This window comes from Nannospalax galili, unplaced genomic scaffold, assembly GCF_000622305.1.
Source record: "Nannospalax galili isolate Female #2095 unplaced genomic scaffold, S.galili_v1.0 scaffold1685, whole genome shotgun sequence".
NCBI lineage: Eukaryota > Metazoa > Chordata > Mammalia > Rodentia > Spalacidae > Nannospalax > Nannospalax galili.
This window is the reverse complement of record NW_008352830.1, coordinates 156-26337: the sequence shown is the minus strand read 5'-3', so window position 1 is coordinate 26337 and position 26182 is coordinate 156. Positions and strand designations below refer to the sequence as shown.

The 26182-nt window shown below is 50.0% G+C and overlaps 3 protein-coding genes and 1 pseudogene across 12 annotated transcripts in view; 3 read left to right on the top strand and 1 right to left on the bottom strand.

Annotated features, from left to right (window-relative positions):
* Positions 1-8636, top strand: part of Dnm2 (dynamin 2) — a 98096-nt gene extending 89460 nt beyond the window's left edge. For 4 of the 9 annotated variants that reach the window (XM_008850008.3, XM_008850003.3, XM_008850007.3 and 1 more), the window contains 5 exons: positions 2042-2153; positions 3593-3757; positions 5083-5315; positions 6139-6390; positions 6968-7721. In XM_008850008.3, the coding sequence (XP_008848230.1) occupies positions 2042-2153; positions 3593-3757; positions 5083-5315; positions 6139-6390; positions 6968-7037 (832 nt within the window). In that variant the 3' untranslated portion in view covers positions 7038-7721. Of the gene's footprint in view, positions 1-2041; positions 2154-3592; positions 3758-5082; positions 5316-6138; positions 6391-6967; positions 7722-8084 lie in introns of those variants that run through there. The other 5 variants (XM_029554535.1, XM_008850010.2, XM_029554532.1 and 2 more) reach the window with 2 other exon arrangements.
* Positions 192-12854, bottom strand: Tmed1 (transmembrane p24 trafficking protein 1). 2 transcript variants are annotated; one of them, XM_008850013.2, is made up of 4 exons: positions 12637-12854; positions 11428-11525; positions 11102-11285; positions 192-929 (listed from the first exon to the last, which is right to left on the bottom strand). In XM_008850013.2, exons 1-4 carry the CDS (start codon positions 12817-12819, stop codon positions 771-773), a joined length of 624 nt encoding a protein of 207 aa, XP_008848235.1. In that variant the 5' UTR covers positions 12820-12854; the 3' UTR covers positions 192-770. The 2 variants fall into 2 exon arrangements, with proteins under 2 accessions (XP_008848235.1, XP_008848234.1); XM_008850012.3 differs by lacking the exon at positions 192-929 and adding an exon at positions 8677-9616 and having other exon boundaries at positions 12637-12853.
* LOC103747579 lies at positions 8637-8960 on the top strand (annotated as a pseudogene).
* A 5948-nt stretch (positions 12855-18802) lies between the features above and the next one.
* Positions 18803-25414, top strand: CUNH19orf38 (chromosome unknown C19orf38 homolog; the record flags this gene model as incomplete). The annotated part of the gene is made up of 3 exons (XM_008850077.3): positions 18803-19020; positions 21420-21731; positions 25322-25414. Coding segments are annotated over exons 1-3 (436 nt in total), but the record flags the coding sequence as incomplete, so codon positions are not given.
* Between the last annotated feature and the right edge of the window lie 768 nt (positions 25415-26182).

Here is a 26182-nt window from a genome sequence, read left to right as displayed (position 1 = left end):
GAGATATAGAGCCATGTAGTGATACACACAACCCTCCCCAGCACTGGGGAGGTGGGCGCCTGAAGATCAGGTGTTGAAGGTCATCCTCAGCTATATAGGGAGTTCAAGACCAGCCTGAACTACTTGAGACCTTGTCTAATAGAGGGAGAAGTGAGAGGGAGGGAGGAAGGACAAGTGGGAGGGGAGGAGGAAAGAGATACTGAGATGAAGAGAAGATCCTGTGAGGTAAAAACAGTGGAGGAATCAGCCAGTGGAGATGGACAGGGCCTGGCTCTGGGTCTGGTGTGTGCCCTCTTGCGGTTACATAAGTAACAGACTCGTGGGACATGGCCAATGGTACTGGGCTAGTCTCTGTGGAAGGCAACAGTCTAGACAGGCTTCCAGGGGCCAAGGACATGAAGGAAGAGGAGTAGGAGCCTGGTCCTCAGATGGGGGGTGAGAAAAGATGATGATGGTGACAGTGAGGCTAGGACCTGAGCTGATACCAGTTGCTCAGACAGGGATGGCAAGGCAGCATGGGCTTGGGGACAGTCAGGAACACAACTGGGTCTATGCTGATGGAGAGGGTCCTGGAAGACACGAGAATTTTCAAGGAGAAAGCTCAGAGATCCCAGAGTCTGGGATGGAGGAATGAACCCTAGGCAATGTGAGATTTGGGGAATAGCAATAACATGAGCTTTGTTGCTGTTTTGCACTGAACCTTGCACAGGGTAGGCAAGCCCTGCACCACTGAGATCTGAAAAGCCTGAACACTAGCAGTGGAGACGAGATCAATATGCCTTTGTTTTGCTACACAAAAGACTAAACTTTACCCTTGAGGCAAGTGGCTGCAGCTGTACAAGCATTGATACCCAGGATACCTTCTTGATTCTCAAGCCTTCCACTTGTGTGTCCAAGAAGACTGTACAAGCTCCAGCCATTGTAGATAACTGAAAGGAAGAAGAACAATGGTGGGCCCTGCCCCTCCAGGCTCCTTTCAGAAATCCTGTCTGGACAGCTGCTCATTGACTGCTGGTTGGTCAGAGCTGTGCCTTGGGGCCTTGTTTGGCTTCACACCCAGGTGTCACATGCAGGCCACCTGCTTGTGGGGCAGGCTAGTGTGTGGTATAGTAAGCAGGACTTGGGGCACTATGTAAGCATGAGAACTCAAGTTTGATCCCCAGCACCCACATACAAAAGCCAGGCAGAGTGCAAGGGAGGCAGAGACAGGATCCCTGGCTCCTACTGACCAGCCATTCTAGCCATATCAGTAAGCTGCAGGCCACTGATACAGACCATGGCTCAAAAAATAAGGTGGTGAGCAATTGAGAAAGACATCTGATGTTGAACTCAGGCTCCTACATGCATGCACACACAGGTACCTGCCTGCATACATGCACACACCCATACCCACATTACTGACTTTCCAATTCGCCCTGGTCTCATTCCTCATGCTCAGAGGCCTTCAGTACTAGAAGCTGGAGATGTGGCTTAGATAATGTGTGCCTGCCTCTAATGTACCTGTGAGGGTCTGAGGGCATGGTTCAGAGGCAGAACTCCTGCCTGGAATCCCCCAGTGAGGGGCTTGGGGCATGGCTCAGCAGCAGAGACTCTTGATTAGAATTCCCTCATTGAGGGGCTGGGAGCATGGCTCAGAGGTAGAGCCCCTGCCTAGAATCCTCCAATGAGGGCCTGGGTTATGACTCAGCAACAGAGCCCCTGCCTAGAATCCCCCACTCAGGGTTTGGGAGGTATGTCCCAGAGGTAGAGCCTCTTCCTAGAATCCCCCACTTAGGGTTTGGGAGGTATGTCCCAGAGGTAGAGCCCCTGCCTGGAATTGCCCGATGAGGGGTTGGGGGCATGCCTCAGTGGTGGAGCTTCTGCCCAGAATCCCCCAGTGAGGGACTGGAAGCATGGTTCCAGCAGTCCCTCAGCAGGATAGGGAAAGGTACTAGAACCATCTGTGTGTCCAGATCAGGCAAAGAGCTCCAAGACCCACACTCTTCGTAGTCAGCCAAGTCTGTTGGATTCAAGGGCATGCCTCTTTTCCCACCCACCCCAGAAATGTCTACAAGGACCTACGACAGATTGAGCTGGCCTGTGACTCCCAGGAGGACGTGGACAGCTGGAAGGCCTCGTTCCTCCGAGCTGGGGTCTACCCAGAGAAGGACCAGGTGAGGAGCCACCTGTCTGACTAACTAGGGGTGGGAAGAGCCACAGTGTCAGTGTGCTTTCCTTTGCTGTGATTAAAATACCTGGTGGAAGCTGTGGAGAAGGCTCCAGCAATAAAATGCTTGCCACATAAGCATGAGGACCTGAGTTCAGCCAAAGCCAGGCATGGTGGCGCAAATCTGTAATCTCAGTGCTGGGGAGGCAGAGACGGGAGCATCTCTGGGGCTGGCCCAGCCAAACAGCCTTGTCAAATCAGTTAATCCCAGGTCCTAGTGAGAGACCCTGACTCAAAAAAATAAAGTGAGGGGCTGGAGAGATGGCCCAGTAGTTAGGAGCATTGACTGCTCTTGCAGAGAACCTGGGTTTGGTTCCCAGCACCCACATGGCAGAGAACAATCATTTATCACTCCAGTTCCGGGGGATCCAATGCCCTTTTCTGACCTTTCTGAGCCCTGCATAACACTGGTGCACTTATATGCAGGCAGGTGATACACTCATACATGTAAAACAAATAATAAATAATAAGTTTAATTAAAAAAAAATAAAGTGAGAAGCCAGGTGTGGTGGTACGTGCTTATAATCCCAGCACTTAGGAGGCAGAGGCAGGCAGATCTCTGTGAGATCAAGGGCAACCTGATCTACATAGTGAATTCCAAACCAGCCAGGGCTACAGGGAGACTCTGTCTCAAAAAAAAAAAAAAAAAAAAAAAAAAACCAAAAACCTGACACATACAACTTAGGAGAAAACAGGTTTAATTTTGGCTCATGGTTTCAGAGGGCTTAGGCACATGCTGCTGGGCCCCATGTGCTGGAACAGCCAATTGTGGCAGTAGGAATGTGGAGTGGAGGAGGGTTCCCCCATTTGGTGAGCAGGAAACAAAGGGGAAGGCATGAAAGTGGGGGTAACATGCCCATAGTGACCACTTCTGAAGTTTGCAGAACTGTCTAAATACCACACCAGCAGGCGGAGCTTTACCATCTGACCCCAAGGGAACTCTCACATCAAATTATCACACCACATTGGCATGGACCCTCAGACTGCATACAGCGGACACCCACTTGAGCAATCAAAGCAGAACAACCATGGTTTGTCATCAGGATCCAGATATTTCTTCAGTCAAAGCCACAGTCTGGGGGGCACATGGACTCGGATCTTGTCTACATGTTTTGTTTTCCTCTTCCTGCTCTTGGGGTGGAGTGACTGGATGCCCTTGGCATCCAATTGGACATTGTATCCTTGTCCCCAGGATAAGGGGTCCAACCTGGCTAGAGCCAGTCACCCCAGATCTGGGCAGCAAGGGCCCCCTGGTTCTAACAGGACTGTTAGAAACCATCTCAGAAAGTCAGTTGTTGGTGAGACAAGCACCTTGTTTCCCCAGAGTGAGGACTTGCCGTGGCTGACCAGACCACACTGAGCCCTTCCTCCTGGTGTCTCCCACAGACAGAGAACGAGGATGGGGTGCAGGAAAACACCTTCTCCATGGACCCACAGCTGGAACGGCAGGTGGAAACCATCCGAAACCTTGTGGACTCCTACGTAGCCATCATCAACAAATCCATCCGAGACCTCATGCCCAAGACCATCATGCACCTCATGATCAACAATGTAAGTGGCATATGCATAGCACTCTAAGGAGTAGAGCTGCTGCTCAGTGGGTAGAGTGCTAGGTTCCATCCTGTTACACAGAAACTGTGGCACAGCATGCCTGTGACCCCAGCACTCAGGATGGGGAGGCCGGAGGAGCAGGCGTTCCAGGTCATCCCCAGCAACCTAACAGGTTTGAGGGCAGCCCTGACCATGTGAGACCCTCTCTTTAAAAAACTAAAACCATGGGGCTGGAGAATGGCTCAGCAGTTGAGAGCAGTGACTGCTCTTGCAGAGGACCCAGGTTTGATTCCCAGCACCCACATGGCAGCTAACAACCATCCATAACTCCAGTTCCAGGGGATCCGACTCCCTCTTCTGACCCCTGTAGGCATTGCACAACACAGGTGCACTTATGTACATACAGGCAGTATACGCATCCACAAAAAAATAAAAAATAGGCCTGGCATGGTGACGCACACCTTTAATCCCAGTACTCAGGAGGCAGAGGCAGGTGAATCTCTGTGAGCTTGAGGCCAGCCTGGTCTACATAGTGAATTCCAGGCCAGCTGGGGTTACAGGAAGACCCTATCTCAGGAAAAAAAAACTAAAAGCAAGCCAAGCGTGGTAGCACCTGGAAAGCAGAGGCAAGCAGATTTCTGAGTTCAAGGCCAGGTTAGTCTACATAGTAAGTTCCAAGCCAGCCAGCACTACATACTAAGTCCCTGTCTCTAAAAAAAAAAACAATGCCTAAAACCAGGGCAGACAAGATGGATCAGAGGATAAAGGCTCAGCAATTCTGAAGACCTGAGTTTGATTCCCCAGAATCCATGTAAAGGTAGAAAGAGAGAATCAGCTCCTCTGATCTCCACATGCATTCTGTGGCAGACCCACACATAATGCACACACAATAATAATGAATTTACAAAAATTAAAAACAAAAGCTCCACAAAGTTAGAACATGTCACAACTTAGGGTTTGGCTTTGTTTTGTTTTTTATTGAACCTGGGACATGGTAGGACAACACTACTGCCAAGCTGCATCCTTAGCTTCTTCATGGGGGAGTCGATATGTAGGGACTCTGTCCTGACCCATGCCTCACTCCCTCATTAGGTGATTCTAGACAAGAGCTCTACCACTGAGTCATACCCCATCCCCTCAGGTGATTCTAGGCAGGGGCTCGACCCCTAACCCATGCCCCCAGTCCTTCACTGGGGAATTCTAGACAGGGACTCTACCTCTGAGCCAGGTGTTCAGCCTATGATGGATGCTTTTCTAGTAACAGTAGGCCACTGAAGTCTTGGCTGGTGTGTTGGAGGCTTGACCTCTCCCACATTTGTCCTCAGACAAAAGCCTTCATCCACCATGAGCTGCTAGCCTACCTGTACTCCTCATCAGACCAGAGCAGTCTTATGGAAGAGTCTGCGGAGCAGGCCCAGCGGCGGGACGACATGCTGCGCATGTATCATGCACTCAAAGAGGCACTCAACATCATCGGGGACATCAGCACCAGTACGGTGTCCACGCCTGTGCCCCCACCAGTTGATGACACTTGGCTCCAAAATACCAGCAGCCACAGGTCTGGGAGACCCCATATGTCACAGAAGCTGCCTTGTGCTAGTCCTCAGCTCCCTTCCTGTGCCCTCTGCCTCCCAGCAGAAGACAAAACACAACCCACCCATAGGTGGGCAGGGCAAGAGGCTAACCCCGGACAGTGCAACACACAGGCCTAAGCTGAGCCCTACCTGAAGCCACCAGGGGAGCCATGGCCTCAAAGTACCCATCAGAGTCAACACTCCCCAGTTCTCTTCCTCCAACCTTCCTGCTTCCTAGTACTTTCTATGGGTTAAACCCAAGTGAAACCAAAAGCAAGAGGTCCAGGGGACAGCCACCAGAGGGGTCAGCCTCCTAAAACACATAAAAGGGCCTGTGGAAAGTTCTAGATGGGAAACAGCTCAACTATCACAACCTACCAGCTCATAGGTGCCCCATAGAATCTGGGATGCCACTGGCCTTGCTGTGGAGGGGCATGGGCTGGGGAGATCTGAGCATCCATACTGTGTGTGTGTGGTGGCCCACTGGAACTGCAGAACACCTTAGCCCTCAGGGAAGACACCTTCTAGTTTGAGGAAACTGCAGGTCCCTCCATGCAGAGACTAAAAGGCATTGAGGGCAAGGGCTGAGCTCTGGAAAGTTCCTGAGCCCCTGTGAGGGCATCATTAGAGATCCAGATGCAGTCTGATACGGGAGACACACCTGCCCCCGTGGGAAGTTTGACATGAGCAAAGGAGGAGCCCCCAAGTAGTAGAGGGTGAGAGAATATCAGTGCCAGGTATGGGTCAGGTTAGAGGACTCTCACCCTCACCGTGGGAGCTCACAGCCTCTCCCTCCTTCCCTCACAGCCCCACTCCACAACGCAGACCTGTGTCCAGTGCACACCCTCCTGGCCGGCCTCCTGCAGTGCGGGGCCCCACACCAGGGCCTCCCCTGATTCCTCTGCCTGTGGGGGCTGCAGCCTCCTTCTCAGCGCCCCCCATCCCATCCCGGCCTGGACCCCAGAGTGTGTTTGCCAACAATGACCCCTTCTCAGCCCCGCCACAGATCCCATCTCGGCCAGCTCGGATCCCTCCTGGCATTCCCCCAGGAGTTCCCAGGTAAGGCCTGCAGTCCAAACTGGGGTCTCTCAGACACTTCAACTCCTTCCCTCCTGGTGGCTTCCATCATGGGTTTGACAGCATAGAATATAACATGGGCATCCCACTGAGGCCCAGAGGGCCAGCCCCTTAGCCAATGCCCCAGAACAATGGGTCTGCAGACTCCAGGGCTCCTGGCTTGTCCTTGACTTGGTAGGCCACCTGCACCCAAGACAAATGCCACCATTTATCTTTGACCTTACTGAGGTCCTATGTGCCTGGCAAGCCAGATTCTTGTCTTCCTACTTCTGAGTTATGCTAAGGTCCAAAGCGCACAGAGGGCTGGCAAGACACAGCCTGTAAAGGTGCTTTCCACTAAGTCTCACCACCAGAGTTCAATTCCCGAGACCCACATGGTGGAAGGAGAGAACCAACTCCCCTCAAGTGCAAGGAACTCACCTGGCCAGGGGAAACATTTAGGTCTGGCAGACTCTCTCCTGGAACCCCAGCTCAGGGGCACTGTGGGTGGTCTGGGTCCCCATCCTTGCCCTGCTTCCAGCCTCACTGCCCTCCTCTCCATCTGTCTTTTTCTTTGCAGCAGGAGACCCCCCGCTGCACCCAGCCGGCCCACCATTATCCGCCCAGCTGAGCCCTCCCTACTAGACTAGGCCACCTGGGGGCATGTTCTCTGGGGGCCTTGTGTACTCGCAGTGCAGGAGCTTCCTGTGGTCTGGGCCCCTCTGCCCCCAAACGGGACCAGGCTCCCTGTGGACAAACCCTGCCCCTTCCCTCCTATCCCTGGCAGACACCACTGAAGGGGCCTGGGAACCACAGCATATGGGCGCTTTGCACTTTGGAACATGGGGTTTCTGGTTGGGAGAGTGGTAATGGCACCCTGGGACCATATGGAAAGATCCAGGCTGGGGTGGGGAGGGACCCTGGCAGGGACTTCACCAAGAACTTTGCAGAAGCCAGAACCCCCAAAGGCCTGTCTGTAAGCCTTTGGCCCTTCTTAGGGTGTAAGGGACTGCCCACTCTTCTAGAGGCTCCTCAGGAGCAAGCCAGGCCCAGTGGGCCCCACGCTGGCAGCCCCCTGGCTTGAGTTGTACATACTTCTTTGGCCATATTAACCGTACATCCTGAGCCGGACCCAACCTTGGCCAGAGGTGCCTTCATCAGGCTGGAGTTATTCAGTTCCACTAGGCCTCACGCTCTTCTCAGTCCTCTGGAACAGGGTGGGCCTTGGTGCCTCTCTGTGACCTTGTTCCTGCCTTGCTCAGTTTGACCACTGTAAGTGCCTGCACACTGTATATCCTATTAATAAACTAAAATAAAGGGAAGAGCCTCTGATAGCTGCTTTGTGTGGGCCTTTTGTGTTTCTGTCCCAGCGGGGGGGTGAGACTGTCCACTCTCAGTATGGCAGGACCCCCTTGAGGCCACCCACATTCATTCAGGACGTGGGGGGATCACCCTGTCACATGCTCCTGGGAAACCCCTCTCTATCTCAGGAATGGGAGACAAACATCCCCATTTGTGCAGGTTGCCACTATCTATACATCAGGCCTGATAGATGGCACCACCTCGACTCAGGACTGATAGCCACAACGACCTCAAAGCATACCTTGACCAAGCGCAACCCCCCACTTCCGGGTCCCCTTCTGGCTCCACCAGGGACACAGTTAAACTTTGCTTTCTGATTTTTTTCTTTGTGCCAGGCGACCTCCTCCATCGGCTCCTGCCAGACCTTTCTTCTGAGCTTCGTGGGAGAGCCCTCCCGCCTGCCTGGCTGCCCCGTCTTGAGGGCCGGTCTGTCCCAACCTGGTGTCCCTGATTCCCAGTCACCAGGTGGTTGATTTTTCTGACCATAATTTATTGACTCCAGTGCCCAGGCCAGGCACCCTTTGTTCCTGGCAACTCCTGGGCAGGCTTTGGCCAGTTGCCTCTCGTCCCTGTCTGAAATCCTGCAGGGAGATGAGGAATGGGTCCTCTCCTGGACTTGTGTTACCAGATCCCCCACTGAGCAGAGGGGCCAGGTCCCCTTCCTGTCAAATAAAAGTGACTGTCCTGGCTGGAACTCTGCCACTGTGTCTCCTTCCCAGCCCCAGGTAAAACAGGCTGGCCCATAAAAATACAAACAAAAAAGCCCAGTGTGGCAGGACATGCCTTTAATCCTGGCACTATAGAGGCAAGGGTAGCCAGATCTTTATGAGATCCAGGCTAGCCTGGTCTACATAGGGAGTTTCAGGCCTGCTGGGGCTATAGGGCGACTGTCACAAAAAGACAAAAAACAGCTTTTTGCATTCATGCTGAACCTGGAGGAAGCAGGGGTACAGCATATGCAAAATGACGCCGGCAAATTTGTGGACCTGTATGTGCTGCAGAAATGTTCTGCAAGCTACTGCATCACTGGTGTGAAGAACCATGCATCCATCCAGATGAATGGCTGAGGTTGACATGGTAACTGGCCAGTTTAATGGCCAGTTTGAAACCTATGTTATCTGCGGGGCCATTCACAGAATTGGGTGTCATATGATTCTATTCTTAGATTGGCAAAGGCTGACTGAATTGTTTGAAAGAACTGCCCAGAGTAAATTGGGGAATATTTGTCATAAACAATTAGAAACCACCAAAAAAACAACAAACAAAACAACAAAAACAGGCTAACGCATCCAAACCCAGGAGCAAAGCAAAGGCATGGGGCTCCCTCATTGGGCCTCAGAGAGTGTCCATCTAGGGGGAACCCCATCTTGCTGGCTGGATGAGTTGAGCTAAGGCACTGTTTGAGGAGGGAACCAGGGCACCCAAGGGCCGCAGTGCCCACCACATCCAGCTTCCAGAAAACAGGTGCTGCTGCTGGGTCATCCCCTTTCAAGGGGGCCTGCAGGCCATCAGGACTTGCTGCCCACCCAGAAGGAAGACACGAGGTGCCACAGCTGAGGACCTGACTGCACAGAACCTGGGAGGGATGTCCCCCAAGTCACACCCGCCTGCCCTGGTTTGCTTGATTGTTCATTGTCCGTCACAGGGGCTACGTGGGCACAGGACGCTTGTCCTGGAAAAAGCGCTTTAGTGTATAGACTTGTAGGACAGCCACCAGCAGCAGCACAGCCACGTTGACCGCAGACCAGAAGTTGACCCGCTCCAGGTTGCCCTCTTGCAGGTTTCGATCACGAGCCTCAAAAGCCCGAAGCAATGTCAGCATCTGGATGCTCCGTTCTAGCCGTGTCTTCATAGTCTCAATGGATTCCTACTGGGGCGCCAGGAGAGGAGTAAAACAACTGGCCAGGCTGCCTAATTGATCCTTACCCTTACCACTCAGCACTCACAAACTATGTGACCATCAACAAGTTAACCTCTCTGGTCTCATCCTCTTCAGGAAACCCCCGGCATTTTTTAAGCTTGGTGTTTTCTTGCTGTGCAAGCCAAAGATGACCTTGAATTTGTGATCCTCCTTCATCTACCACCCCAGTACTGGGATTACAAGCATATGTCACCCACCCATACCCAGTTTATGCAGTGCTGGGAACAGAAGCCAGGATTTTGTGCATGCTAGGCAAGGGTTCTACCGCCTGAGCATATCATATGTCCAGCCGTTTTTCTTGGTTTTTTGGAGGTAGGGTCTTGCTATGTAGCCCAAGCTGGTCTTGAATTCACTGCAATCCTTCTGAATGCTGGAATTACATGCATGTATCACCATTCTCGACTCTATTGCTATGAAAATTGAACATCTAGTGTTCAGGGTGTAGTTCAGTGGTACAACATATGGTTATCATATAGTAGGCCCTGGTTTCAATCCTCAGCACCAAAAAGAGAGAAAAGCTTAAATAAGGCTACAAAACAAACTTACTAGTGATTAACAGTAGTGGAAGAAGCCACAGTAACGATATTTAAATACCAGCTCTGGCCACAAGGGGTGGCATACCTTTAATCCCAGCATTCTTTTTTTGACGTCACCCTGGTCTACATAGTGAGTTCCAAGCCAGCTGGGGCTAGAGGGAGACCCTGTCTTCAAAAATAAATGAGTATGAAGTTTAGGGGCTGGAGAGCTGGCTCAGCAGTTAAGAGCACTGGCTGCTCTTGCAGAGGACAGTACCCACATAGCAGCTAACCATCTGTACCTCTAGGTACAGATGATCCAGTGCTCTCTTCTGGTCTCCACAGGCATTGCATGCACATAGTGTACTTACATACATGCAGACAAAACACTCATACATAAAAATACAATTTTTTAAAAAGAAATGGCCTTTTTGAGACAGGCTGGCTTTGAATTCACAGAGATTGCATGCCTCTGCCTCCCCACTGCTGGGTTTAAAGGCATGTGCCACCACACCTGGCTAAGCTACTGGGGGTTTTTTTGTTGTTGTTTTTAATTTTTTTTCATATTTATTTATTATTTGATGTGTATGTGTGTATTGCCTGCATGTAGGTAAGTGCACCTGTGTCATGCAATGCCCACAGAGGACAGAAGAGGCTGTCAGATCCCCTGGAACTGGAGTTACAGACAGTTGTTAGCTGCCATGTGGGTGCTGGGATTCGAAACCAGGTTTTCTGCAAGAACAGTGTTCTTAACTGCTGAGCCATCTCTCCAGCCCTAAGCTACTGTTTTAAATACATTGCTATTATAAAATTAAGCTAGCGATACTGAGTCAGGCCAAGGGGGAGATCCTACCCAAAGAAGGGTGCCTACTGGTAGACATCAGGAAGAAGTGGTCCCTGCCTGGCCAGAGCTTACCTTGATGTCCTCCATTTTGACATCTAGCATCTCTTCTGGTTCCACAGCCTCTGCCCAGCCCTCTACCTCTTCCTCATCCAAGAGACTATCAAAGATGAGCTCAAAGAAAACCAGCTTCTCAGAGATAGTGCTGAAGGAGTTGTCAAAGCACAGCCTGTAGTCCCCGGCCTCTGTAGGCTCCACCCTGGATGGGCAGACAAGACACAGACATGACCCTAGAATGGCTGGCCAGCACAGTTTCTAGAGCAGGTAGGATAGTAACCCGAGGCCACCGAGGAGTGGCGGGGCTGTAACTGAACCCAGATAGGCAGCAGAAATGAACTCACGTGTGCACCCCATCAGCCTTTCGAGACTCACTGACCAACAGCACACCCTGGGGGCTCTCCAACGTGAAGTCTACGTCCAGACCAGCACCTCCAATTACCTAGGGAGCAGGTAGGACTGGGTGAGAGGTGGGGATTAGTCAAGCAAAGATAACAGACCATCAAGGGCCTAGCTGTTTTTCTTAACGTGTTTATTTGGGGGTGGGGGGCAAGTCTGGAGATCAGAGCACAACCTGCATAAGTCGGTTCTCTCCTTCCACCATGGGATTCTAGGAATCGAACTCAGATCATTAGGCTTGGTGGCAAGCACCTTTACTCTCTACACCTGGTCCTCTGCCCCAACTGTCCCTCAGTCTCCACCCTAGTTCTTAAGACACCTCGGGGTGGGGTCTTTCATCAGGCCACATCCACATGTGAAATCTCTGATGGATGTCTACCTGGCTAAAGGTTTTAGATTGGCTCCCACGAGAGTAGGTGCCCAGAGACCTGCCTTGAACCCAACCCCATAAACTCTGGTGTAGACCACACCCCAACATTCTGACCCTGCCCACCCGCAACGGTCTTGGCTTCTGATTGGTTCTAAAGAGGTCCCACTGACCCTACCTTCTGATTGGTTCTTGGGATTTCCCACTGGTCCCACCCACACGCAGTGGTCCTGCGTTCTAAGTGGTTCTTTAGAATGCCCATCCAGAGAGTCGTGCCTTCTGATTGGTTCGTTGGATTTCCCACTGGCCCCACCCACCCAGGATGTGCCTAATTTTAAAGCTAAGCCGCTTAGTCACGCCCACCAGCCACGGTCCTGACTTGATTGCTTTGGATTTCCCACTGGCCACGCCTATCTCAGTCGATCCTACCTTCTAGATCTTAGAATTTTCGAAAGGTCATGCTGTCCAGCGAGGTTCCTGACTTTTATTTGGCTTTCTCATTCGCTCCGCCCACTCACAAGGGTCCAGCTTTCTGATTGAGTTTCTCACTGGCCACGCCCATCCGCAGGGATCACCCCTTCTGAGTGGTTCTCTGGATTTCCCGCTAACTACAAGCCCCGCCTCCACCGAATCCCTCTCCTTCCCCTCCCAAGCCTGGCTTCGCCACCTTCAAAGCAGATCTGGTCTAGGGTGCCGGCCACACCCCGAGGGCTGGCCACGCCCACCTACTGACCACGTCCCGCCCGCCGACGCCCGGTTGCGCCCCCAACCCTGGGACCCTTCTCACTTGGTACTCGGTCTCCAGACTCGCGTTGGCCGGCGCGGCCTGGTAGAAACACTGCTTCTTCCCCGCGGGCAGAAGGAAGGTGAATTCACCATCCTGGATGGGCGGTGGGCCCCCAGCCCCCAGCCCGACAGCCGGCAGCAGTAGCCACAGGGCCCAGGCCAGGGCCGCGCCGGCCGCCATCATCCCAGGCACCCTCTGCTCTGCTAATGGGACGCGGTTCCTTTAAGAACTGGCTCCGCCCACTCCGCTTCTTCGCTAACTTCATTGGCTGAGGCTTTAGTCCCCGGTCCGAAAGCGGCGGAACGCCTCATGAAGGACCCCTCCGAAAAAAGCTGCCCGAATTAATGCCTAATCTGACTGAAAGCTAAGTGACGTCGACTCAAACTTTCCCGAAAATTCCCTAGATCTATTATCAGTCGTTGTAGGGCGATGATGGGGCACGACAGAATGACATGATGACGCACCTTTTACAGGCAAAGACTTAGAGGACTCAATGGGAGAGTTGAGGGTCCTTCTTAGGCGCCTATTTGTGGTTTGATCCCAGTTTTCAGGCTCCCGGAACTCATTAGTCAATCCTGTGTGGGCGGAGCTGGCCAGTATTAAGCCACTGTGCGTGGCCTTGTTGGTGACCCATAGGACTTCCATAACACAGAGGCTGCAGAGCTTGTTCAGTGGTTAGATCACTGGCTGTTCTTGCAAAGGATCTAGTTTCGATTCCCAGCATCCACATGGCATCTAGCAACCGTCTGTCAACTCCAGTTCCAGGGGATCTGAAGCCCTCTTCTGGCCTCCACGGGCAAAACATCCATACACATACAATACAAATAAAATATAAATGAGGTGATCATCCTGCTATGCCTTAGTTTCCTTGCCCACAAATGGTAGTAATAATCCCAGCCCATGGAACTTATAACGACCAAGATAAAGCTTGTGGCAGCATCTCAGACACTGTAAGTAGACCTATTAGCTGTTTCTATGTCAGGCTGCAGGGGTCACCGCATTTCATTTTGAAGCAGACAGATACGCAGAAACATAGTTGGACAACTGGATACGTCTTGGGGGTCCCGAATAAACATATGAGGGAGTTGTTTAGACGGAAATCTTTATCTTTCAAAGACACAGGAAAAGAAGTTGGTAGCTAGGGATAATTGCTCTTCAAACAAAGCCAGTGCTTGTCAGCTCTTTCCCTTGCACAACTTTGAAGGTTAAGTTTCTAAGTATAGTCTATTCATACAAAGTTTCACTTTCATTCAGATGCAATGCTTGAGTATTAGGAAATAGCAGTAAATAGGTGCTTACTTGAAAAAAACAAGCATAGAGCTGGAGAGATGACTAAGCAATTAAGAACAGTAAATGAATAATTATAAAGAAAATCAGGAACAAAAACAAAACGGGAGGGCAAGATGACGTACCAAGTAAAAGAGCCTGCTGCCCAGCCTGACAAGCTGAGTTCAACTCCAGGGACACCCATGGTGAAGGTAGAGAACCAAATCGGGAGTCATTCTCTAATCTCTCCATACATGCCCAAGCATGTGTCTGCCTATTCTCACACACACACACACACACACACAATAAATAAACAAATAATATAATAAAGTCATGTATGATGGCACTATGCTAGATAGCTTCAGTTGTCTACTTGACACACCTAGGAAGAGGGAACCTGAGTTGGGAATTTCTTCTACTTGACTGGCCTGTGGCCATGTCTGTGGGCATTTTCTTAATTGTTGAGTGATGTGGGAGGGCTTGGCCCACTGTGAGTGGTGCCATCCCTGGGCAAGTGGTTCTGGATTACAAAGCAGGCTGAACACAGGCCAGGAGAGCAAGCCAGTAAGCAGCATTCCTCCATGGTTCCTGCTTGAGCTCCTGCCCTGACTTCCCTCCATGAAGGAATGTGCTGTGAGCTGAAATAACCCCTCTCCTCACCAAGTTGGGTTTGGTCCTGGTTATCTCAGCAAGAGAAAGCAAACTAGGGCAGGAACATACCTTTAATACCAGAAGTCGGGAGGCAGAGGCAGGCGGATCTCTGTGAGATCGAGGCCAGCCTCTTCTACATAATGAGTTCCAGGCCAGCTTGGGTTATAGGGAGACCCTGTCTCAAAAACCAAAAATATGGGGCTGGAGAGATGGCTCAGCAGTTAAGAGCATGGGCTGCTCTTGTAGAGGACCTGGGTTTGATTCCCAGCACACACATGGCAGCTAACAATCATTCATAACTCCAGTTCCAGGGGAATCCAAGGCCTTCCTCTGACCTCCCCTGGCATTTCAGTACATGGATGTACTTGCATACATGCAGGGAATACACTCATAAAACAAAAATAATAAATAAACAAACAAAATAGAGGAAAAAAGTCATGAGTGTAGGAAGAATTCCAAAAGGGGAATACCCATTTCTTATATTATTTGTTTATTTATTAAGTGTGTGTGTGTGTGTGTGTGTGAGAGAGAGAGAGAGAGAGAGAGAGAGAGAGAGAGAGAAAATAGGCAGACACATGCGGCTTGGGCATGTATGGAGAGATTAGAGAATGACTCCCGATTTGGTTCTCTACCTTCACCATGGGTGTCCCTGGAGTTGAACTCAGCTTGTCAGGCTGGGCAGCAGGCTCTTTTACTTGGTACGTCATCTTGCCCTCCCGTTTTGTTTTTGTTCCTGATTTTCTTTTCTTTATAATTATTCATTTACTGTTCTTAACTGCCTAGTCATCTCTCCAGCTCTATGCTTGTTTTTTTTTTTTTTTTTAAGTAAGCACCTATTTACTGCTATTTCCTAATACTCAAGCATTAAAAAAACAAAACAGGATCTCCCTGTAACCCAAGCTGACCTGGACCTCCCTATGGTTTTTGTTTTCTTTTTTTTTTTTGTTTTTTGTCTTGAGGCAGGGTCACCCTGTAGTCCCAGATGGCCTGGAACTCACTATGTAGACTAGGCTGGCCACGAACTCACAGAGATCCTCTTGTGTCTGCCTCCCAAATGCTGTGATTAAAGGTGTGTGCCATCACACCCAGCTTCCTTGTTTTTGTTTTTGAGGCAGAGTCCAATATAGCCCAGGCTACTTTCAAACTCCCTATGTAACCAAGGATGAACTTTAAACACCTTCTCCTGTCTCCACCTCCCAAGTGCTGGAATTCCTGGCATACATCACCTACCATACCCAGCTTGTTTTTTAAAGTTTTGTTTTGTTTTTAAGATATGGTCTTGCTACAGAGCCCAGGCTATCTTGGAACTCACCATCCTCTCGCCTTAGCTTCTTGAGAGCTGGGATTCGAGGGCTGTACCATCACACTCAACAATTACCAATCAAACTGACAATTGAGATTAGCCATCACCCCTGGCTGCTGAATTACTGGTTTCTATCTGGCTACAAAAGCCTACAGTGACAGCAGTCTGGCAATTAACTCCCCCAGCATCTTCCTCCTCATAGATACCAAGCTTGGGGCAACAATATAGCCCAGGGTGTGGCAGCAATTGTTGGTCTCCCTCCAGCCTGCACAAGACTCCTGTCACAGGTTTGTGGAGGGTGTCTGATTGCACATATGTGCACAAGCATGCAGAAACTAGAGGACAACCTGAGTATGACCCCTCAGTTGCCATCTACCTTGTTTATGACAGATAAAGTATCTTGCTGTCCTAGAGTTTGACAAGTAGGTTAAACTGGCTGGATACCAGGCCCTAAGGATTCACCAGCTCTCCAGCTCTGGGATTACAAGCACAGACCAGCACACTTTGTTTTTGAGACAGGCTCTCACTGTGTAGCTCCAGCTGGCCTCAATCTCACTGTGTAGCCCATGCCTGCATAGATCTCATAGAGATCCACCTGCCTCTGCCTCCTGAGTGCTGGGATTAAAGGCATATGCCACCTCACCTGGCCTAAACCTTGGTTTTTAACATGGATTATGGAGAACTACCTCTGGGCCCTGTGATTACAAGACAAGCACTTTGCTGAGCCATCTCCTCAGTCCTATTACCCCCCCCCCATTCTTTTGTTGTTTTGCTGTGTTTCTTTTTTGGACAAGGTTTCATGTCCCAGGTTGACCTCAAACTCACACACACACACACACACAGAGAGAGAGAGAGAGAGAGAGAGAGAGAGAGAGAGAGAGAGAGATGCAATAATGAAAAACAAATTTGTTTTTTAAAAAAGGCAGGGACTGGATCAATGGCTTAATGGTTATAGCACTTGCTACTTTGGCCCCCAGGACCAATGGGGAGGCAGAGGCAGGCAGATCTTTGTGAGTGAGGCCAGCCTGGTCTCATAGTGAGTTCCAGGCCACCTGGGGCTATGTCTTGGAAAAAAAAAAAAAAAAAGAAAAAGAGAGATAGAGAAAGAGAGAGAGGAGAGAGAGGAAGAAAGAAAGAAAGAAAAAGAAGAAAGAAAGAAAAGAAAGAAGAAAGAAAGAAAGAAAGAGAAAAAGAGAAAAAGAAAGACACATGTAAATAAAATAAAAAAATAAATCTTGGGCTGGAGAGAAAACTCAGCAGTTAAGAGCACTGACTGCTTTTGAAGAGGTTCAGTTCCCAGCATCTGCAACTAACAACTGTAACTCCAGTTCTAGGGGATCTGATGTCCTCTTCTGGCCACTATGGGCATTGCACACACATGGTGCACTTACATGCAGGTAAAATACTCATACATGTAAAATAAATATAATTAAATAAATAATTCACAAAGTGAATAAATAAGATTTTTTGATGTTGTTTTGAGACAAGGTATCCCTGTAGCCCCAACTGACCTGGAACTCACTATGTAGACCAGGCTGGCCTTGATCTCACAGAAATCTACCTGCCTCTGCCTTCCTGGTTCTGGGATTAAATATATGTGCCACCATACCCAGCTAAATAAAAATTTAAATGCTCAATTATTGTTTCCTACAACAAATTGAATTGTCCAAAGATGAAAGTATACCATCATCCACGTGCTCCCTGCAATCATTCTGCACTCTGAAATGCCCGGCCCTCCTCTCCTTGCCAGGACGTGCTGTTGTCTCAACTGGATCCTTCTGAGACTCACTGTGACTTCTGTCATAGTCCTTCCTCAGCTAGAAACTCATCTTCCTGTCCCACTCACAGGTCCTCCAAGGGTGGACCTGTTCACCTTTCACAGCGTCTCTGGTACCCAGCATGTCTGGCTGCTGGTGACTCTCAGTTGTTAGAATAAACAGACCAGGAATCTGTCTGAACTCCTCCTGCACACCCACCAGCAAGCCACAAAAATGAACTGAAGGGTGACTTTCAAGCCAGACATCAGAGAAATCTTTGTGGTTTGCTTTATGCTGAGCAGTTGGAAGGCACCAAGGGTCTCCCACTACCTAACTGCACTCCTGGAAGAAGAGAGCTTTTGTTTTGTTTTGGTTGTTGTTGTTGTTGAGACATGGTCTTCATCTAGCCCAGCTGGCCTGGAATTCCCCAGGCAGGCCAGGCCTTACTCTAACAGAGATCTGTCTGCCTCTGCCTCCTGAGTGCTGTACGGTGCTGGCTTGGTTTTTTGTTCTTCTGAGGCAGGATCCCTCTGGGATACTAAATGAAATGTATCATTAATTTGGAAATGTATGGAGTAAGCAATGTACCCAGCTATGTGTTTTATTGTCTCCTTCAATGAGCTGGTAAACCTCTTAGTTTCTCCAAAGCTGCTCTCTGGAAATCTCACAAACCACTAGACAGGAACCTCTGGAAGGTATAGAGAGCATCCTACCATTGGGTCACACCCAGAGCCCCTCACTGGGGGATTCTAGGCGAGGGTTCTACCCCTGAGCCATGCCCCCAGCCGCTCACTAGGGGTTCCTAGGAAGGGCCACCACCTCTGAGCTATGCCCCAGCCCCTCACTGGAGGATTTGGGCAGTGGCTCTTCCACTGAGTCACATCCCCTACCTAAGACATTGCATTTGCCCTCATGCATTCCTTAATCTAAAGTATACTACACTTAGCCTGCCTCAAGAGCAACATACTGAAGCTTCCAGAACTCAGACCAAGGGCAAGCCTTGACCCCCAACTGCCACCATGGCCACTGCACATTTCAGCTTTGCTACTAGTTAGTGTGGGTCAGAGAGGGGTTTCCCTACAGCCCAATGACATGTTCAGCAACCCTCTGGGTTGGAGGGAGGAAGAAGCCTTCAATGCTCAGAACTGTATCCAGAAAGGCTGCAGAGTGCTGTGTGGCTGTCTGTGCATTTGGGGAAGGGGTGGGGACAGGATGGAGTCCCTTTTTGGTGCCCAAGCATATGTGCAACTTCCTGCCACTGAGGAAACACTCGGAATAAGCCATCGCTTCTCCTTTCTCTACTCTGGTCTCAGCGTTGGCAGGGAGCCCCAGGTCGTGGCCTCCGCCAAGTTTCCCCGCCCAACGCAGGTGTGGAGATGCCCTGGACTGTCCTACTTTTAGCAGTTGGTAAGTCTGACATCCCCCTTCAGGTTCCCCAACGAGCTCCCCAACTCCCTTCCCAGCATGATGCCCTGCAGCACAAGAAACACAGCTGGGCTGCCTTCCCATTGGGTAATTGAACTCATCCCCACAGATTCCCCTGGGGATTCTGGAAACTGCCAAACTGCCCAGCCTTTTCATCTGAGCCATGTTATTGATTCTAAGTCAAGGTTTGTAGAAATACCAGGCCACAGGTTGAAGCCCAGCAGTACCCAGTCCCTGTGACTCAGTTCTACTCAGCCTCCAGGACTGTAGCTCTCAGTGGGTATGGGATTTGGGGAGTTAACATGTTGGTAGAGGCTAGACCAGGAATACTTGTGAAAGTCATCTATCAGATATCCTACTCAGAGGCTTGGTATAGCACAGGGACAGAGGGTCTGCCTAGCATGGGTGGCTCTGGGTTCCATCCCAGCACTTTAAAAAAACGGCGTGTGTGTGTGTGTGTGTGTGTGTGTGTGTGTGTGTGTGTGAGACGGTTCAGCAGATAAAGGGGCTTGCCACCAAGCCTGACAACCTGAGTTCAATCTCTGGAACCCACACGGTGGAAGGAGGGAGGGCTTCAGCCAGTGTGTTCCATGGCCACCACACGCATGCTCTACACATACATGCATAATTAATTATTTAAATGTGATAATGAGAAAACAGTTGTCTATGACAGCTAGGAAAGAGACTGATTCCCACCCTAACACGGCTCCTTCTGGGCAAAACTACTCCAACTGCAAACTGCCCTAAGGAGTAAGAAGGGGTCCTCTGCACTCCACATCCCACTCCTCCAACTATCTCACTCCAGTGAAGTCACCTCCTGGATCTTTTTTCTGAACCCAAGGCCTTTCAAATGCTAAGCAGGATCTCTACCTCTAGGCACCCCCACCCCGTGTCCTGGAACCCACTATGTAGACCAGGCTGGTCTCGAACTCACAGAGATCCACCTGCCTCTGCCTCCCAGGTGCTGGGATTAAAGATGTGTGCCACCACACCCAGCCAGGGGTATTCTTTCTTATTTACTTTTTATTAATTTAGTTTTATTTGGCCAGGTGTGGTGGCGCACACCTTTGATCCCAGCACTTGGGAGGCAGAGGCAGGTGTCTCTCTGTGATTTCAAGGTCAGCGTGGCCTACATAATGAGTTACAGGCCAGCCCCACAACAGGGAGACCCTGTCTCAAAAAAAAAATTATTTTTATTTTATGTGTATGAGTGTTAGGCCTGTGTGTGCATAGGTGCACACATGTTGTGCAGTGCCTGTGGAGGACAGTAGAGGGCATCAGATCCCCTGGAACTGAAGTTGCTGACAGTTGTTAGCCATCATGTGGGTGCTGGGATACAAACTCCTCGGATCTTCTGCAAGAACAGCCAGTGCTTTTAAACACTACCATCTTCTCACTGAGGATTCTAGGTAATCTTTTTTTTTTTTGTGTGTGTGTGTGTGTGTGTGTGTTTGAGACACAGTCTCCCTGTAGCCCCAGCCAGCCTGGAACTCACTATGTAGACCAGGCTGACCTTGAACTCACAGAGATCCATCTGCCTCGGCCTCCCAAGCCCTGGAAGTAAACTAAGCCACACCCCTATCTCAACTCACCCCTCCTTAAACATCTGTGTGCCCCACCCACCTTCAGGCCTCCTTCCACAGCATTTTCTCATTCTGAAAGGTTCTTCCCTAGTCTTCCCAACTGTCCTTCTTCCTCATTACCAGGACTAGGGTCATCTATCACCTCTTCTAGGAAGTCCTCTGAGGTCACCCTGGTTTACATGTAGCCTTCCCCATTACCCATTGCATATTTCTGGCACTTGCTTGAGGCCAGCACTTCTGTTCCTTCCTACAAGACCTTGCCTTATCACTAGCATGCATAGTCATCGACTTAAATCCAAAGAGCAAATTGCCACTGTTTTTTTCTTTTATGTGTATGTAAGTGCACCATATGTATGCAATGCCCACAGAGGCCAGAAGAGGGCAATGGATCCCGTAGAACTGGAGTTACAGACAGCCATGTGAGTCTTCTGCAAGAGTAGCCAATGCTTGACTGCTGAGCCCCCTCATTGCCACTGTTAATAAAGTGATTCAATGACTTGTGCTAGGCACACAATTTCCTGAACACAGGAGTGGGTGTTTAGAGATTGCCAGCATCCTGATGCACACAAACTTCAAGGCTCAGGACCTAGAGGTGGAGTTCAATGGAAGGTTAGGATAAACCAGTCCCCAGTGCATGAATGCTCAAACACACACACACACACACACACGTACACACACACACACACACACACACACACGTACACACATACACAAAGGTGATCTGTTTTCCTGACTTCACACAGCCAGCTCAAGTGGGGCCGTCACCACCACCCCAACTGCTGTCAATCTTCATTACAGGCTCCCTGGCCATCCCAGAACCATCCATCTTCCTAGTGCCTCCCCATCCAAGCAGCCAAGATGACCCCATCCACATCTCCTGCACAGCCCCCGGGGACGTCCTAGGGGCCAATTTCACTCTGTACCGAGGACAAGAGGTGCTCCAGTTCCTGCAGGCCCCTGAGGACCAGCCTGGGGTCACATTCACTGTGACTGCTAGTGACGGTGGAGAGACTGCTGGGGGGAGCTACCGCTGTCAGTATGGTGTGATGGGCGAGAACAGCCAGCCCCAGCTATCAGATCTCAGTCAGCCCTTGCAGGTCTCCTTCCCAGGTAAGACTTCAAGTGGTTAAGTATCCCTTCCACCTCCCTGTGATGCTAGGTAGGGTCTACCTCTGAGCCACACCCCCAGCCCCTCACCGAGGGATTTTGGGTGGACTTTCTACACTGAGCTGTGCCCTAATCTCAATTTACCCTTACTTGAACATCTGTGTGCCCCACCCACTTTTAGACCTCCTCCCATAGCATTTCCTCAAACTTGGTGATTCTTCCCCAGGTCTACTCACTGGCCTTTCTTTCGTCTACCTTCGCAACCATTCCATGAGTCAGAAGTTATATTTTTCTACATTCTCGGATAGGGAAACTGAAGCACAAGATGTGCATGAGGCTTGTCCATAGCACACAGAAAACAGAAGTGAGAGGTGGATGCCTTTGGTCACCATTGTCCAGACATCAGCTGCCAAGTGGTGGTACAGTCTTACAATCCCAGCCTTTGAAAGATGGAGACAGGCCTGGAGAGCTGACTCAGTGGTTAAGAGCACTGGCTGCTCTTACAGAGGACCCAGGTTTAGTTCCCAGCACCCACATGGTGGCTAACAACCATCTGTAACTCCAATTCCAGGGAATCTGATGCCCTCATCTGGTCTCTGTGGGTATTGCATACATGTGATGTACATGCAGGCAAAACACTCATACACATAAAAATTTTTTTTTTGGTCTTTTTGAGACAGGGTCTCAAAAAGCTGTCCTGGAACTCACTATGTAGACCAGGCTGGCCTTGAACTCATAGAGCTCCATCTGCCTCTGCCTTCCAAGTGCTATGATTAAAAGCGTGTGCCACCATGCCCTGCCCATATAAATATTTTTTATTTATTATTTTTATTGTATGTGTATGAGTGTACACATGTATGCAAGTGCACCCCTGTATGTAAGTAGGTGCACCCCTGTCATGCAGTCCCCAAGGAGGTTGAGGAGGATGTTGGAGTCTCCTGGAACTGAAGTTACAGACAGTTACTAGAGGCCAACTAGGTACTGGGAATTGAACCAGGTGCTCTGCAAGAGCAGCCAGTGCTCTTAACCGTTGAGCCAGCTCTCTAGCCCAACAAATAAATAAAAATTTTAAAAATGAAGCCAAGGGGGTAACAGGCTTCAGGGCAGTCTGGTCTACATAGCACCAGGCTGCATAGGAAGACCCTGTCTCAGGGTTGGGGATGGGGCTCAGTTGATAGAGCACTTACCTAGCATGCAGGACCCTCTAGATTTTATCCCCAGCACCACATAAACCAGGTATAGTACTGTACACTGGTCATTCCAGCACACTTAAGATAAAAGCAGCAGGATAAGGGGTTCAAGGTCATCCTCAGCTACATAGTGAGTTCCAGGTTAGCCTTGGCTACATTGAGACCCTGACTCAAAATAGGGGAAAAAAGGGGGCGGGGATGGGTGTGGTGGTACATACCTTTAGTTCCAGCACTCAGGGGCAGACAGAAGCAGGCAAATTTCAGGGAGTTTGAGGTCAGCCTAGTCTATATAGCAAGTTCTAGGCCTCCTGGGGCTACAGAGGGAAATGCTGTCTCAAAAGAAAAAAAAGGGAGGGGGGGCAGAGAGATGGTTTAGTGGTTAAGAGCACCAGCTGCTCTTGCAGAGAACCTGGGCTTTGTTCCCACCACCCACATGGCAGTGATCAAATGCCCTCTTCTGGCCTCCATAGACATTGTATACATGGTTCGCTTAAATACTTGTAGGCAAAAAAACCATACACATAAAATAAAACTAAATAAAAAACTTTTTAAAATGAGAAAGATCAGGCACGGAGGTATAAGCCTGTAATCCCAGCACAGAGGGAGCTGAGGCAGAAGGATCAGAAGTTAACTGTTCTCATCAGCTAAACAATGAGTCCCAGGTCATCCTGGGCTACATAAGACCATGTCTCAAAATGAACCAAAAAAAATATTGTGAGGATGGAGCCGCCCAGGTTCTCCATGGGCTTTCATCATGCTGTCCCTGCAAAGAGAATTTTGTTGTTAACCAGCAAGCTGGAAGGATGGAGCAGCCTCTGGGGGAGACCCAAGACCCCTCTAGCACAGCTCAAAGGCCTCTTTTTGTCATTTGGGGCTTGTGGTCTCCCAGCTTGGAGTTGACCACGCCCCTCCTATCCTAGAAGGGGAAATAAAAAAGACCTAACCAAGCCAGGCATGGTGGCGCATGCCTTTAATCCCAGCACTCGGGAGGCAGAGGCAGGCGGATCTCTGTGAGTTCAAGGCCAGCCTGGTCTACATAGTGAGTTCCAGGATAGCTGGGGCTACAGGGAGATCCTGTCTCAAAAAGGAGGAAGGAAGGAAGGAGGGAGGAAGGGAGGAATGAGGAAGGAGGGAGGAAGGGAGGAAGAAGGAAGGAAGGAGGAAGGAGGAAGGAAGGAAGGAGGGAGGAAGAAAGGAAGGAAGGAAGGAGGAAGGAAGGAAGGAGGGAGGGAGGAAGGAGGAAGGAAGGAGGAAGGAAGGAAGGAGGGAGGGAGGAAGGAAGGAGGAAGGAGGAAGGAAGGAAGGAGGGAGGGAGGAAGGAAGACAATTTGTTGGTTTGTTGCAGTCCATTCATAGTATGACTTCACACATGGCTAGACTCAGGAGTTCAAAGATGGCAGGAATTCCCTGTCATTTCCCGTTCCTTCTTCCTTCCTCAACTTGTTCTAAGCCCCCCCCCTTTCACTTTATGGTGGCAAAATCCTACTCAGCAGCTCCAATGGCAATCCTAGCCACAGAGATAAAACCTTTTTATGATTTCTTTTGTTTTATCAGACAGGGTTTCACACTGTAGTCCAGGCGGTCCTGGAACTTACTATGTAGCCCAGGCTCATCTCAGACTCAATGCAATCATCCTGCCTCAGACTCCCAAGGACTTCAATTACACCTATGAACCATGACAGCTCTTTTTAAACATGTGTTCATGGGCTAGAGAGATGGCTCAGCAGCTAAGAGCACTGACTGCTCTTGCAGAAGGCCCAGGTTGGATTCACAGCACCCACATGATGGTAACAATCATCCTTAACTCCAGTTCCAGGGGATCAATGCCCCCTTTCTGGTGTCTGCAGACATTGCTGACAAGGATACACTTATAATCATGCAGGCAATACACTCATACACATGAAATTGAAATATAAATAAATAATAACTACTTTTATTCTTTGGTTGTGCTGGGGATGGAACCCAGAATCTTGTTCACACTAGGTAAGCTCTTTAAGCTATATCTTCTTTTTTCTGGAGTGTGTGTTGGTGTGGGGGAGGTGGTTCATACTAGGCTGGTCACCAATTGTCTACATAGCACATGCTAGCCTTAAACTCACCATCCTCCTGCCTGAGCTTCTGAATACAAGCTGCTGGCGTTGGGGCCAGTATCCCAGAAGGAACAAATCCCTTTCTTATTGATCCAGAAGATGTTCTTAATTGGCTCAACCAGTCACATTCCCCAGGGAGTGGACTAGCTAATTGAACACAAGGCTGTCGAAATGCACAAGGTCCTGTATCCAAGCTTTGAGGGTGTCTCTTGGGAGGGGGCTGGCTCCAGAAAGGCAGCCTGAAGAGGTGCAGGGGTTCCCCTCAGCCTCCCAACAGCTCTGACCTGCCTCCTCTTCTCCCACTCTCTTCTAGTGTCCACCTGGATCCTGGTGCTCTCGCTCAGCCTGGCTGGAGCCATTCTCCTCTTCACAGGGCTTGTAGCCATTGCCCTGGTGGTCAGGAAAGGTAACAGGACAGGACTCACACATGCCCCACTGAGTGCCACTGGAAATGCCAATGCACGACCTCTCTCCCTGCATCCCTCCTTCCATCCCTCCTTCTGTCCATCCCTCCCTTCCCTTCCTCAATCCTTCTCTCTGTCCATCCCTCCCCCCCTCCATCTGTGCATCCATGCATCCCTCCATCATCCTTTTCTCCTTCCCTTCTTTGGTACTGGGCATTTCACCCAGGACCTCAAAGTGTTAGATAAGCATACTCTCCCCTGCCTTTCCCCTTTCCCCTTCGTTTGTACTCACTTAAACGCACCGTCTCTGTCCTTCTGTCCTCTGTACTCACTTATACACACACCGTCTTCTCTGTCCTTCTGTCCTCTGTACTCACACACACATTGTCTCTATCCTTCTGCACTTTGTACTCACTTATACACACACCGTCTCTGTCCTTCTGTCCTCTGTACTCACTGACTCACACACTGTCTCTGTCCTTCTGTCCTCTGTACTCACTTACACACACCATCTTCTCTGTCCTTCTGTCCTCTGTACTCACTTACACACACACCGTCTCTGTCCTTCTGTCCTCTGTACTCACTGACTCACACACCGTCTCTGTCCTTCTGTCCTCTGTACTCACGTACACACACACCGTCTCTGTCCTTCTGTCCTCTATACTCACTTGTACACACACACCGTCTTCTCTGTTGTTCTGCCCTCTGTACTCACTTACACACACACCGTCTCTGTCCTTCTGTCCTCTGTACACACTTACACACACCGT